The sequence below is a fragment of the Lethenteron reissneri genome, chromosome 67 (genome assembly GCF_015708825.2).
Source record: "Lethenteron reissneri isolate LAM-NWPU_2019-01 chromosome 67, ASM1570882v1, whole genome shotgun sequence".
Taxonomy (NCBI): Eukaryota; Metazoa; Chordata; class Hyperoartia; order Petromyzontiformes; family Petromyzontidae; genus Lethenteron; species Lethenteron reissneri.
This window is the reverse complement of record NC_083845.1, coordinates 3,992,663-4,004,136: the sequence shown is the minus strand read 5'-3', so window position 1 is coordinate 4,004,136 and position 11,474 is coordinate 3,992,663. Positions and strand designations below refer to the sequence as shown.

Genomic DNA, 11,474 nt, shown 5'->3' with positions numbered 1-11,474 from the left:
AAGCGACGTCTTTAACACGGTGACCCACGCGAGGGGGCAGATCAAAGAGGTTCCGGTGTTGGCTCCGCCTCACGCTCCGCTAAATATTAAAAATTTAATTTAAATTCTAGCAACGAGCAAAATAAAATGTAACAAGCCAACATAATGAACTCTGTGACTCGATTGACAACTTTTAGTAGTTAATTGTCTGAGGTAAATCGCCTCTAAATGTTAAAAAGTTCTTCGTTAATAACGCCAGTTCCGGCCTAATCCCCTCCCAAGCCTTCCCATCGCCACAAAACAACGCCGAATTGTACCTCACCGCGGTATAAACTAGACACTAAACCCCCATTAACTTATCGTCGTAGGGGTAATAGTTATACTTCTTTATTTTAAGGTAACTGTATTACATTTTAAGAGTTATTTATGTACATTTTAACAATATTCAGGCTCCTCAGAGCACCCATTGGCTCGTCGTTAAGGCAGTCGTTCAAATCCTAAAGTCGCCACTACCACCACCATCATCATAATCGATCATTATCGATCATGATCTATCCACTGCTAAGTTAACAAGGCCTGTCTTCATGTCATCATCAGCATTAGCCACGGTCTAGTCATCCCTGGATGAAGGCATCTTGTTATTGGCCATGCGTGAAGGTTTGTCAATCATTGTCGGCACGTTAAGTCATCACCTCCATCATTACAATCGTACAGCTGTCACTACAGTCATCACAATGATTATGATCAACATCATCACAATAATCGTCATAAGCGTAATAACCATCATCATCACCCATTATCGCTGCTGCCATTATCACGCAATTAGTTTCAGAGTTACCGCTATCATCACTACAGTCACTGCAAGCATAAACCACCATCACCGCAATCATCACCACCTTCATGAATCACAATCATCACCACCTCCCATCAACTTCACCACCATATGCATCACCACTTTCATCATCACCACCATCATCATCACTACCATCATCATCACTACCATCATCACCACCTTCATCACCTCCATTAATTTCATCACCATAACCATATTCATCATCACCACCTTCATCATCACCACCATCATCATCACCACCACTATCTCTTCGAACATGTGTCAAGCCTAATCCTCCTTAACACTGAATGCGGTATACTTATGTCATACTGATGACAATACTATATTCTATCATTAAAAATAAAATGTATATATATTTTTTACACGCTTTCTATTAACTCACTCTGTTGTCGTATCCTCAAATCTTGTAACTCAATTTTAACCCACTTCCCAATGTGGTATCAACTGCAAACTTGGTATACTTATGTCATACTGATGACAATACTATATTCTATCATAAAAAACTATTTTTCATCATTATTTTTACAAGTTATGTTTCGGCTTGGGTCTAATTGTCCACGCTCAACTCACGTTGGCTGTAAATCACCACGGCCCCTTACGCTATGGCAAGCTTCGGGGTCACTTCCTGGAGTCGTGGAGTTCTGCCATTACTAGGAGGGTACATTTCATTAAAGCATGTTTTTTTTATATTACTTATGAGGTACTATCTGCCATCCCTAACCCCAAATGTATGTATGTTGAACTTCTTCCGCACCGTACGTAGCCAACCGTGCTAATCGGATAATAAACGAAACACAAAAAGCAGTTCTAAAGAAATTCGTTTTTAATCCAAATTATTTAAAAGCGCATAGCTCCAGTGGCTTCTTTATTATATTGGAAGGAAGAGCGTTCCAGACGACCGCAGAAGCACATCTGATAGCGCCACGCGATGCGGTGACCACCGACTTTGTCCGATGGTCGAGCCGAAATCCGCCGCTGCAAGGATGAGCGTAGTTCGCGTGATGGTTTATGCTCCTTCACTAGATCAGCGAGGTATTGTGGTTCATTTGTGGCAAGCAAAAATAGAACCTCACCCAAAAACCGAACTGAGCCCGAGCCCAACCCCTATCTGTAACCCCTGAACCCAAACCCTAATCGGAAACTCGAACCCTATTGCCGAACCGATAAACCTAAGCCCTAAATAAAATCATGAACTGTGACCCCACTGATAATTCTAACCCCTGGCCCTCACTCTAACCCTGAGCCCGAACTCCATACCATAACTTCAACCTAAAACCTGAACCCATAATATTTTCCATAACCCCTTACTTTAAATCTTAACCCCTAACTTATTTTACACTGTACATAGTTAACCGTGCTAATCGTAGGCACGGGGAAAGGGCAACAAACTGAACACAAAAAGCAGTTTTAAATAAATTAGTTTGTCAATCTAAATTATTTAAAAGTGCACAGCTCCAAGTGGCTTCCTAATATCGGAAGGACGAGCGTTCCAGACGGCCGCAGAAGCACATCCAAAAGCGTGCGATGCGGCGACCGTCTTTCTTCGATGGCTAGCTAAAAGCCGTTGCTGCTGCTGCTGCGAGGGTGATCGGAGTCCACGTGGTGGTTTATGTTCCCTGACGAGATCGGCAAGGTAAGAAACCGGACAGATATTGTGCCGAACAACTTGCGGTAACGACCGGAAAACACTCCGGGGGCGCTGTACGGCACAACCGCGGTAACCTACGTGCTCGGTGGCCACAGTTTTGCTCGGTGCACAGCAGTAACCTCGCCTCGCGCATCTGTGTTTTGCGCAGCGCCCTCCCTGTGTCTCCTCTAGGACCCCTCTAGGGCTGCAGGACCTGGAGGAGGAGAGTGAGGGAAGAGGAGCGGGCATGGCGATGTCCGAGGCGGGCCGCGCCTTCAGCGAGCTGGGCCAGCTCCTGGGACTGGACTTCTCCGCGCGCGACCGCACGGATGTAGCGCCCCACACATTCCTCTTCTCGCCAAGGATCCGGGAAGCGGCGGCGAGGGCCGGCGCAGAGGTCGGTGCACGGAGGAGGTGGGGGGGCGAGGACCGGTGCGAGGTCCGTGGCGAGGCCGGGGTGGGGGCGTATGGTCGAGGGGTAAGGGGGTAAGGAGATGAGGGAGGTATTCTGTTCTTGGGCGCGATTGCAAGATGCTTACCAGCCAGATGCCAATGTGAATGTATGGTATATGTTGAACTTCTTTGGAAAAGTACGTAGCCAACCGTGCTAATCGGAGGTGCGGGGGAAAGACGACAAACTTAAAACAAAAAGTAGTTCTAAAGAAATGAGTTTTCAATCTAAAAGAGCACCACGGTGGCTAGGAGATGTTAACTACCTCACCTGGTATACAGGAGGTTGTGGGTACAATCCCCACCTTGATGCCTGCTGTATATTCGGAGTCTGCTTGTCGCTCTGCCCGTGGTCACATGGATGTTTGTCTGGGTCCTCCGGTTTTATCCCACCACATTTATAAACGTGCGTTTAGAGTATATTCGTCTGCTATAGATTTCCACATGATGGTAAGCCTATAAGTTGAGCTATCACCTGTAGCCAGGTCGCATCTGAAAAAGAGCTACATAGCTCAGTCGGCCTTACCTGGTATAAGTATAACCCGTAAAAACAAAGTTTTTCACTATAATCCTCTGGCTTGAGATGGCTGCCACCTATGGGTCAGATGATTGTCTGCCAGTATTAAGCAATTGGTAATTAAATATTTAATTTGTTTTCCCTAAACAGTGTAAAATTTTGGAAAAAAATTTCACGAACATTAATTGTCTCGCACAATGAGTCTGTGTGCAAAATGTCAGCTCGATTGGATCACGGGAAGTGGGTTAAAAAACGACCGAAAGATTTGCACGGTCGTAAGCAAGCAAGCACGCAAGCAAGCAAGCGAACTTAATATAAAGGATTTAAAAATAAAATTAGTTTAGGTAAATAAAATAAAGAAATTAGATTTCAATCCAAAAAGTCCCGCTGCTGGCCACGACGAGAGGGCTTCAGCAGAGAGAGAGAGAATGTCGTTTTGCTGTTACTCCTCCTTTGCAGGAGCGCAGATTACAGTGGTTTAACTCCACGGTCTTTCGTTTGGGTTGCATGGCCACAGGAGTACTCGTGTCTGACTCCGCTGCCACGGTCGAATGGCCCCGGACCGCTCTTCCGCCTCAACACATTTTCTCCCATTTCGAGCAAAGCGTTACAAAATTTGCTGGATTTGAATCGTCACAAATCGGCTGCGTCTCTCTGTTGTCGAGCCCAGGTTGGACTGCCCCGTGAGCTGCTGTTTGGCCACCCTTGGTATAGAGCCTGAGGTTACAGCCAGAGAACATTGGGCATGCGGTAGGGGCTAGAGGGGTAGGATATATAAATTTCGGGGTAGGGTATATTAATTTCGGGGTAGGGTATATTAATTTCGGGGTATGGGTTACATGGGCACAGGTATGGGGCTTAGGGCATACCTAGATGGTCAGCGGCATGGGGGTACTTCTAAGAAGTACGGGGTATTCGGTTCGGGGCACGGGGGCGAGACATTGTATTTTCAGGGTGTGGCTTGAGAGAATATGCAGTATGGACGGGGAGGTAAGGGATTGGAATCAGAATAACAATTCATATTGGAGGAATCCCATGAGCCATAGAGCCCCCTTTCACAGATGTCCAGTAAAGGGCAGGGGTCCACAACCTGCACGGCTCTTCAAGGGCCTCTTCGTGACGTTATTTATTCAGGATTACCGTCTCGTGTTCACCACACGGTGCATTGCAGCTCTTGAAATAGTGAGGGGTTTTTTTTCCCCCGGGTTAGGGGTATCGTGCATGGCCAAGGTATGTGCGTATGTACGTTTAACTTCTTTTGCACTGTACGTACACAACCGTGCTAATCGGAGGTGCGGGGGTAGGACAACAAACGAAACACAAATAGCAGTTCTAAAGAAATTAGTTTTTAATGTACTCTAATAGTGTAATAGTGTAAAAGTAGTGTAGTGTAGAGTAGTGAAGTCCAAGCGACTTCGGTGAGTGGGTGGAGATCTGCAGTAGAGAGTAGTTTCCTGTAGCTCTCCGCTACGTTTTCACGCCCGTTACTGACGGTCACTCTGCATGCTCCACGTGTTCCGCTTGCTGGGAGCTTCTTGTATGTATGTATGTTGAACTTCTTTCGCACCGTACGTAGTCAACCGTGCTAATCGTAGGTGTGGGGGAAGGACAACAAACTAAACACGAAAATACAGTTTTAAAGAAATGAGTTTCAATCTGGATGATTTAAAAGTGCGTATCTGCAGTGGCTTCTTTATTATATTGGAAGGAAGATCGTTCCAGACGGCCGCAGAAGCGCATCTGATAGCGCCGCGCGATGCGGTGACCGTCTTTGTTCGAGGTCAAGCCAAAAGCCGCTGGCTCAGGGCTGTGACGGAGCCATGACAGTGAGCCCCACGTGTGGACGCGTTCGCCTGACCCGGCAGGCGGAGGGTGACATGACGCGCTGGCTGGAGGAGGCGACGCGGAGCCTGCGGCTAGGGGACCCCGTGGGGCTGCGCGCAGCCATCGAGGCCGGGGTCGGGGTCATCAGGGAAGGGGGCCTTGGGGTCGGCGGCCTCGGGACCGGGGCGGCGGGCGCTGGTGACCCCCGGGGCCTCCCGGCGGCGGCCGGGAGGGGGTGGCTCTTCCTGCAGCTGCTGGGCGCTCGCTCCCTGCGAGAGGCGCTGGAGCCCCTGCGGTCATGGCGGTCCGTTCCCCGGCGTCAGCTGGCCTGCTCCGCTTTCCTTCTGGCCGCCTGCTCGCTCTCCCGGCCCGTGGCGCGGCACTTGTGGGGCGGCAGGGAGCGGGTCCTGCGGGCCCTGCTGGAGGTGGTGGGCGAGGGCGGCGCGCGGGGAGCGACGGAGGGGAGCGAGAAGGCGGCCGACGGGGGAGAAGGGACGAGCGGAGGAGATGGTGGGGGCGGAGAGGGGTTGCTGAATGGAGGTGGAGAGAGCGAAGGAGAGAGCGCGGGAGAGACGGACGAGGAGGGCGACTGGTAGGCATCTGACCGTTTCACCGCCATCCCTCGCACCCGGGTGATCCGATGGAATTATTTAAGAAGTTTGTATTGTTTCTCATTCGTAATTCCCCAAACAAGTGTGCTCATACATTACATACACAAAAATGTTTCCCATCTTCGCGGGTCTGGTTCGACGAAGCCTCACGGACGTTGCGAACGTTGTTACGAACGTTCGTTTGCCTCCGCAGCGACTGGGGCGCGATCGCCGCCTCCATGGCGGCCGAGTGCCTGCTGAACGTGTGCGCGGGAGACGCGGCGGCGCCACGGAGCCGTTTCCCTGCTGGCGCCCCCGCCGCTTCCGACGTCCCGTCCGGGCGACGGAAGAAGCCGGACGAGAAGCCGGAGGTGGTGGAAGAGGAGGAGGAGGAGGAGAAGAAGAAGACGGAGGAGGAGCCGGAGCCGCTGGCGCCGTCAGCAGGGGACGAGCGGGTGGCGTGGCTCCTGTCGGCCGGCGCTCTGCCCCACGCCTCATCAGCCCTCGCCTCGGAGCGCCCGGCCCTGCTCATCGCGGCGCTCAAACTCATCCTGCTGGTGCACGATCTGGCGGCGTGGGGCCCCGCCAAGACCCACGGCTCCCCCAGCGCTGCCGGCAGCGACGACGGCCGGCGCCAGCTGGGGCGAACTCAGGCGTCGCTGGAGCGGGCGAGGGCGGCGGTGGCGGCGATGTCGGCAAGGCGCGCCGCCCGGCTGGCGGTGTTGGCGGGGGAGGAGGAGGAGGAGGAGCGCGGTTACCTGCGGCTCTACGTGGAGAACCGCAGCGTGGGACGCCTCGCTGGATTCCTCACGCTGCCCGCGCCGGTGCTCGGGACGCCCGGCGCCGACCTGGGGCTGCGCTACCGCGAGCCGGCGCTGCCGGAGCCGGTACGACTGGGTGCAAATCACTGCAAAAACGCACGTGTGTGGAAATGGCACGGCTGTGGTCGCGAGATGTTAACTGCCTCGCCTGGTATACAGGCGGTCGTGGGTTAGATCCCGACCCTGACGTCTGTATATTTGGAGTTTGGATGTTCTCTCCGGGTCCTTCATTGTTTCCGTCCACATCTAGAACTAACATGCGTGTGGAGTATTTTATCTATCATTTGTGGCCAGGCCACTTTTGAAAAAGCGCTAATAGCTCAAAAAGAGTGGGCCTTACCTGGCGAGGTAAAACATTCTTTGGTTGAGTTTCTAGTTTATATCCTGGCCCACGAGCGCTTGCTGATGGGAGCCCCGTCTCTCCGGCTGCTGTGTCCCATCTGGGTGCGTGCGGTCTCCCGTCAACGCGTGCAGGAGGTGGTCTGGTGCGGCCGGGCGTCGTGCGGCTCCCGTGCTGCCGGGCTACTGCGCTACCGCGTGTGTGGCCGCTGCAGGCTGCTGCGCTACTGCTCCGTGGCGTGCCAGCGGGCCGACTGGCGCGACGCCCACAGGGCTCACTGTGTGGCGCCGCCGCCGTTGCCGGCGCCCTCCGACGGGGCACAGGATCGGCACCTCCGCGACAGCGGCCTCGAAGGGACGCCGTGAGCGGGGCACGCGCAGGCCGGCAAGACGCCGCTGGGCCCCCATGGACCCGAAGGACCCGGGCGCCAGCCAAGGGCAGGATAGCGTGCCGCGGTGGTGAGATGCTAACTACCTCGCCTGGTATGCAGGAGCTCGTCGGTTGAAGTCCAACCATGATGCCTGTATATTTGGAGTTTGCGTGTCTCTGCCCCCATGATCACCGGTTTTCCCTGCACATTTAGAATCCACGCACGTTCAGAGCATTTGGCCGCTATAAATTTCCACGTGATGATGAGCCACTTCGTCGAGCTATCATCGCGCGATAGCAAGCTTGCTTCTGTGAAAAAGAGCCGTGTAGCTCAGTGGGTAATTACCTGGTAAAAGAAGAGAAATGGTTGAAGTAATAATAATGGGCGCCAGGGCCTTATGCCGACCGCTGGGGGAAGAGGCAGAACAACGCGGCTGTGGACTTTCATGTCTGTGGGCTCTTGTCAGCCGTCTGCCCTGCCTCGCCGACCTCCCGTGTTTCGTGCCTCGTTTCGCATCTCTCTCGTCCGCGTCAACTCTCCTCCATCCCGTTGCTCGTGTCACGTGTCCTGTCGCTTTACGTTTTTTTCCCACGCTCGCCTACCTCGCGTGTCTCGTCCCTGTCCTTAGTCGTTTGTCTCGCCCGTCCGTCTCTCCGTCCCACCGTAGAGCAAAGATTGGCGCTGTGAGGACTGAAACGGGCCCTGGGCCAGCACAACAAAGATGGTCGCTGCATCGCGCGGCGCTTTCAAATGCGCTTTTGCGGTCGTTGTGAACGCTCTTCCGATATTCGGATGCACTGGAGCCATGCACTTTTAAATCATCTAGATTTGCAAACTCACTTCTTCAAAACTGCTTTTTGTGTTTAGTTTGTTGTCTTTCCTCCACACCTCCGATTAGCATGGTTGGCTACGAACGATTCAAAATAAGTTCAACACACATGCAAGGAGTCGCCGTCTCCACTCTGAACTCGCAGCGTCCGCAAAGAATGTTCCTGCGCATGCCAATGCAAGTGGGTGGTCACGAGCCGGTGGATGAAACTCCACGTTCCTATGCCAAGGACTCGGGAAACTGACAAGACCACCAATGACTTCTCATCCAGTTGCCATCGGCTCTGTTTTATTTGAAATGAGGACGATGCTCGTTTTACAGACCTTGGTCTAAATTATTTTTTATTGCCTGCTCTGCCTTTTGCTCGTCTCACTCGAGCCGTTGATTAAAGTTTAACTTTTTTACCGTCTCGTTAACCGCTTGTAGTCGCTTGGTATAGATTGAAAACTCACTTCTTCAGAACAGTTTTTTTGTGGTTAGTTTGCTGCCCTTTCTCTGTACCTCGATGAGCACGGTTGGCTACGTACGGTGCGAAAGAAGTTCTGTCACGCCGTGTGTTTTCATCACTCGAATTTGATAGGACGCAATTAATATTTTAAAGTGAGAAATGCGAATTGTATAGAACGCGATAGAGTGAATGGAACTACATCGCACTAGTAGAAATAAGCGGTCGTACCGCTGCCTCCGTGTAGCATAACAAAACGCATTGGGATGCTGCTGGATGCTTCAAGATGCTGCTCCCACGCACCTCAGTCTTCGTTCAGCCTGCGTAAGCATCCCACGTGTTATCGCGGACTGTGCTTTACCCTGTATTATTTTTTATAACACGATTTTTCTATAACGCGGTGTTCTTCAGGAATGCAACTACTACCGCGTTATGGGAGAATAGACTACGTGCGTGCGTATTGTCATTGTCATCGCCGTTGTTATCTCGTCGGTGAGCGAGAGATTGCCACTGCATGGATTGGCACGGAGCGGACGGAACCGGGCGCCAGTGATCACGCGGCAGAAGACACGCCACAATGGAGACACCCACCAGGCAAAAGCGCCGACTACGCGCGCAAGAAGGAATCAACGACGCAGGGCTCCTGAAACCTCGCACCCGGATTGTCCCTTGGGATGGAGCATCTCAATTGAGATGGGGTGGAGGAGGCAGTTTGGGATGTTAACTACCTCGCCTGGTACGCAGGAGGGCATTGGTTTGATCCCGACCCTGATGCCTGTTGTGTTCGAATTTTTCTCCCAATAGTCTGATTTTTTCCTCCACATTTTACATCAACATCACGCGTTCAGGGTATTTGGCTGCTTCTATAAACTTCCATTTGATAATAAGCCACTTCTTTGAGCTGTCATTTGTGGCCAGGTATCTTTCTGAAAAAGGATTATATACCTCGTAGGGCCATACCTGGTAAATTACAAATATTTCATCGTTTAGTTTTACAACCTAAACACGGTAAAACAACTTGAATTACTTAACACAAAAATATCACATTTAACAAAAACGCGGTTCCGTGAAGAGTCTCCCAACGCTGCTGGTCCCGAGCACGCACGGTGTCCCGCTGCCGTGACGTTTCCATCGGCTTGACCCCGTGACCTGACACCGGTAAAGGCGGGCCGAGCAACAAAATGGCGGGAAATGTCAACTGTTTTTCCAAACGGATTTATTGTCGACATTACAAGACGCCTACTTGTTCCCTGTATTTTAAAAGCCAAAAGTTGTAGGTTCGTTGTATCATCGGATGTGTCTGTGAAGCTTTATTGACACGGGGCACAATATTAAACGATACTGAGGGTTTTGACAGTTTGTTTCCAGCGTTCTGATTGGCTGGGGTGGCAGGAGGGGCCTGGGGGTGGGGCTGTCGGGGTGGGGGAGGCCATCTTTCTACGATTATGACTTTGACGCGTGGTTGCACTGTATATATATTTTCAAATATATATACAATCGTATCAATGCGTACTATCCATTAGATGTTTTTTTGGGTTATATCGCGTAAATATTAACGTCGATAAACCTGCAACTACCCGACACAGCCAATTAGTAAGGTTTATTACATAAACAAAACATGCCAATTCGTTACTAGTTTGACATTTCACCATTAATTACAACTTGCATCATCAGGCAGCAGCCAGAAAGTAATTACAACTCGCATCATCAGGCCACAGCCACAACATCAGGAGACAGCCATAAACCTGGCTGCCGCCTGATCATGCCAGTTGTAATTACTGGCGAAACGTCGTACTCGAATTTTACTCTCCAACACACCGGTGTGCTGAACTAGTAACAAATTGGCATGTTATGTTTACGTGACAAACCTTACTAATTGGCTGTGTTGGGTGGTGGCAGGTTTAATGACATTTATATGTACACGATCTAACCCATAAAACCTCTTGTGGATCATATTGGTCACGAAAGCCTACTACGTATTAAACTAAATGTGTACTGTTTAAATTCCACGAGTGTGTGTATACAGTAAGTCCTCATCTAACGTGATCAATGCATTCTTGAAAAGTGCGCGTTAAGTTAAAAATGCGTAAAGCAAAAAACTGTTTCCCCATAAATGATGTAACGATAACGTTGGAGACACGATGTGCTGCTACTACTACGCCCACCACACAGTGAGATTGCGGGACATTACTGAGGGCAACCCGCCACGTTAATGTATCACTCCGTTCAGCTGCGCGGCTCAAGAAAGTAGTTTGTCGTTGACCGCTCAGAAATAACGGTGCAAATTCTGCGTTGTGTGAAAAGTGTTCCCAAATGGAAGAACCGCTTTATAGCGGAAACGCGTTTTAGTGTGAACACCGCGCGTTAAGCGAGGACTTAGCGTATAGTGTATATCACTCGCGTGTGTGTATATTTCAATGTGAGGTGGGACAATGTTCCTGTTTGTCCAGTTCAAGTGTCGTTCTGTTAAACCAGGTGAGAAGTCAAGAGGCCAGGAGGATGAGTCTCATTTCCCAGAGTGCCCTGGGATATTATTTGGCCGGTAGGGGGAGGGGCAGGGCAATGATTGCTGCATGCGATCCCAATTCGAGTAACTTGCGGTGTCATTTTTCTAATTTGGCAAAATTGGACCGCAGCGCCTGGCAAGCACAGTGGGGCCTGCTCTTGCGAACGACATCATGGGATCTTTAAACATCCACCGGGAAACAGGAAACGGCGCGTAGCCGTACATTACTTTGGTCAAAACGTACACCGCAGCAGTGATAACCAGGGTATTGCTACGGTCAACACGCACACTGCCGCAGTGATAACCAGGGCGGCCGCTGGATT

The 11,474-nt window shown here is 51.0% G+C and overlaps 1 protein-coding gene across 4 annotated transcripts; it reads left to right on the top strand.

Moving 5' to 3' along the window:
- The first annotated feature begins 35 nt into the window (after nucleotides 1–35).
- LOC133360226 (uncharacterized) lies at nucleotides 36–9,997 on the top strand. 4 transcript variants are annotated; one of them, XM_061578864.1, is made up of 6 exons: nucleotides 36–636; nucleotides 2,652–2,856; nucleotides 5,292–5,842; nucleotides 6,055–6,727; nucleotides 7,136–7,459; nucleotides 8,039–9,997. In XM_061578864.1, the coding sequence occupies exons 2-5, from the start codon at nucleotides 2,707–2,709 to the stop codon at nucleotides 7,364–7,366; spliced, it is 1,605 nt and encodes a 534-aa protein (XP_061434848.1). In that variant the 5' UTR covers nucleotides 36–636; nucleotides 2,652–2,706; the 3' UTR covers nucleotides 7,367–7,459; nucleotides 8,039–9,997. The 4 variants fall into 4 exon arrangements, with proteins under 4 accessions (XP_061434848.1, XP_061434845.1, XP_061434846.1 ...); XM_061578861.1 differs by having other exon boundaries at nucleotides 2,629–2,856; XM_061578862.1 differs by having other exon boundaries at nucleotides 2,629–2,856; nucleotides 7,136–7,483.
- The last annotated feature ends 1,477 nt before the right edge of the window (nucleotides 9,998–11,474 follow it).

Bases quoted from the DNA above. Each gene is read 5' to 3' on its own strand.
- LOC133360226 (XM_061578861.1), top strand. From the start codon at position 604: ATGAAGGCATCTTGTTATTGGCCATGCGTGAAG. The intron at 637-2,628 runs GTTTGTCAATCA...TGTTTTGCGCAG, and splicing joins GTTATTGGCCATGCGTGAAG to CGCCCTCCCTGTGTCTCCTC. The intron at 2,857-5,291 runs GTCGGTGCACGG...CTGACCCGGCAG, and splicing joins CGGCGAGGGCCGGCGCAGAG to GCGGAGGGTGACATGACGCG.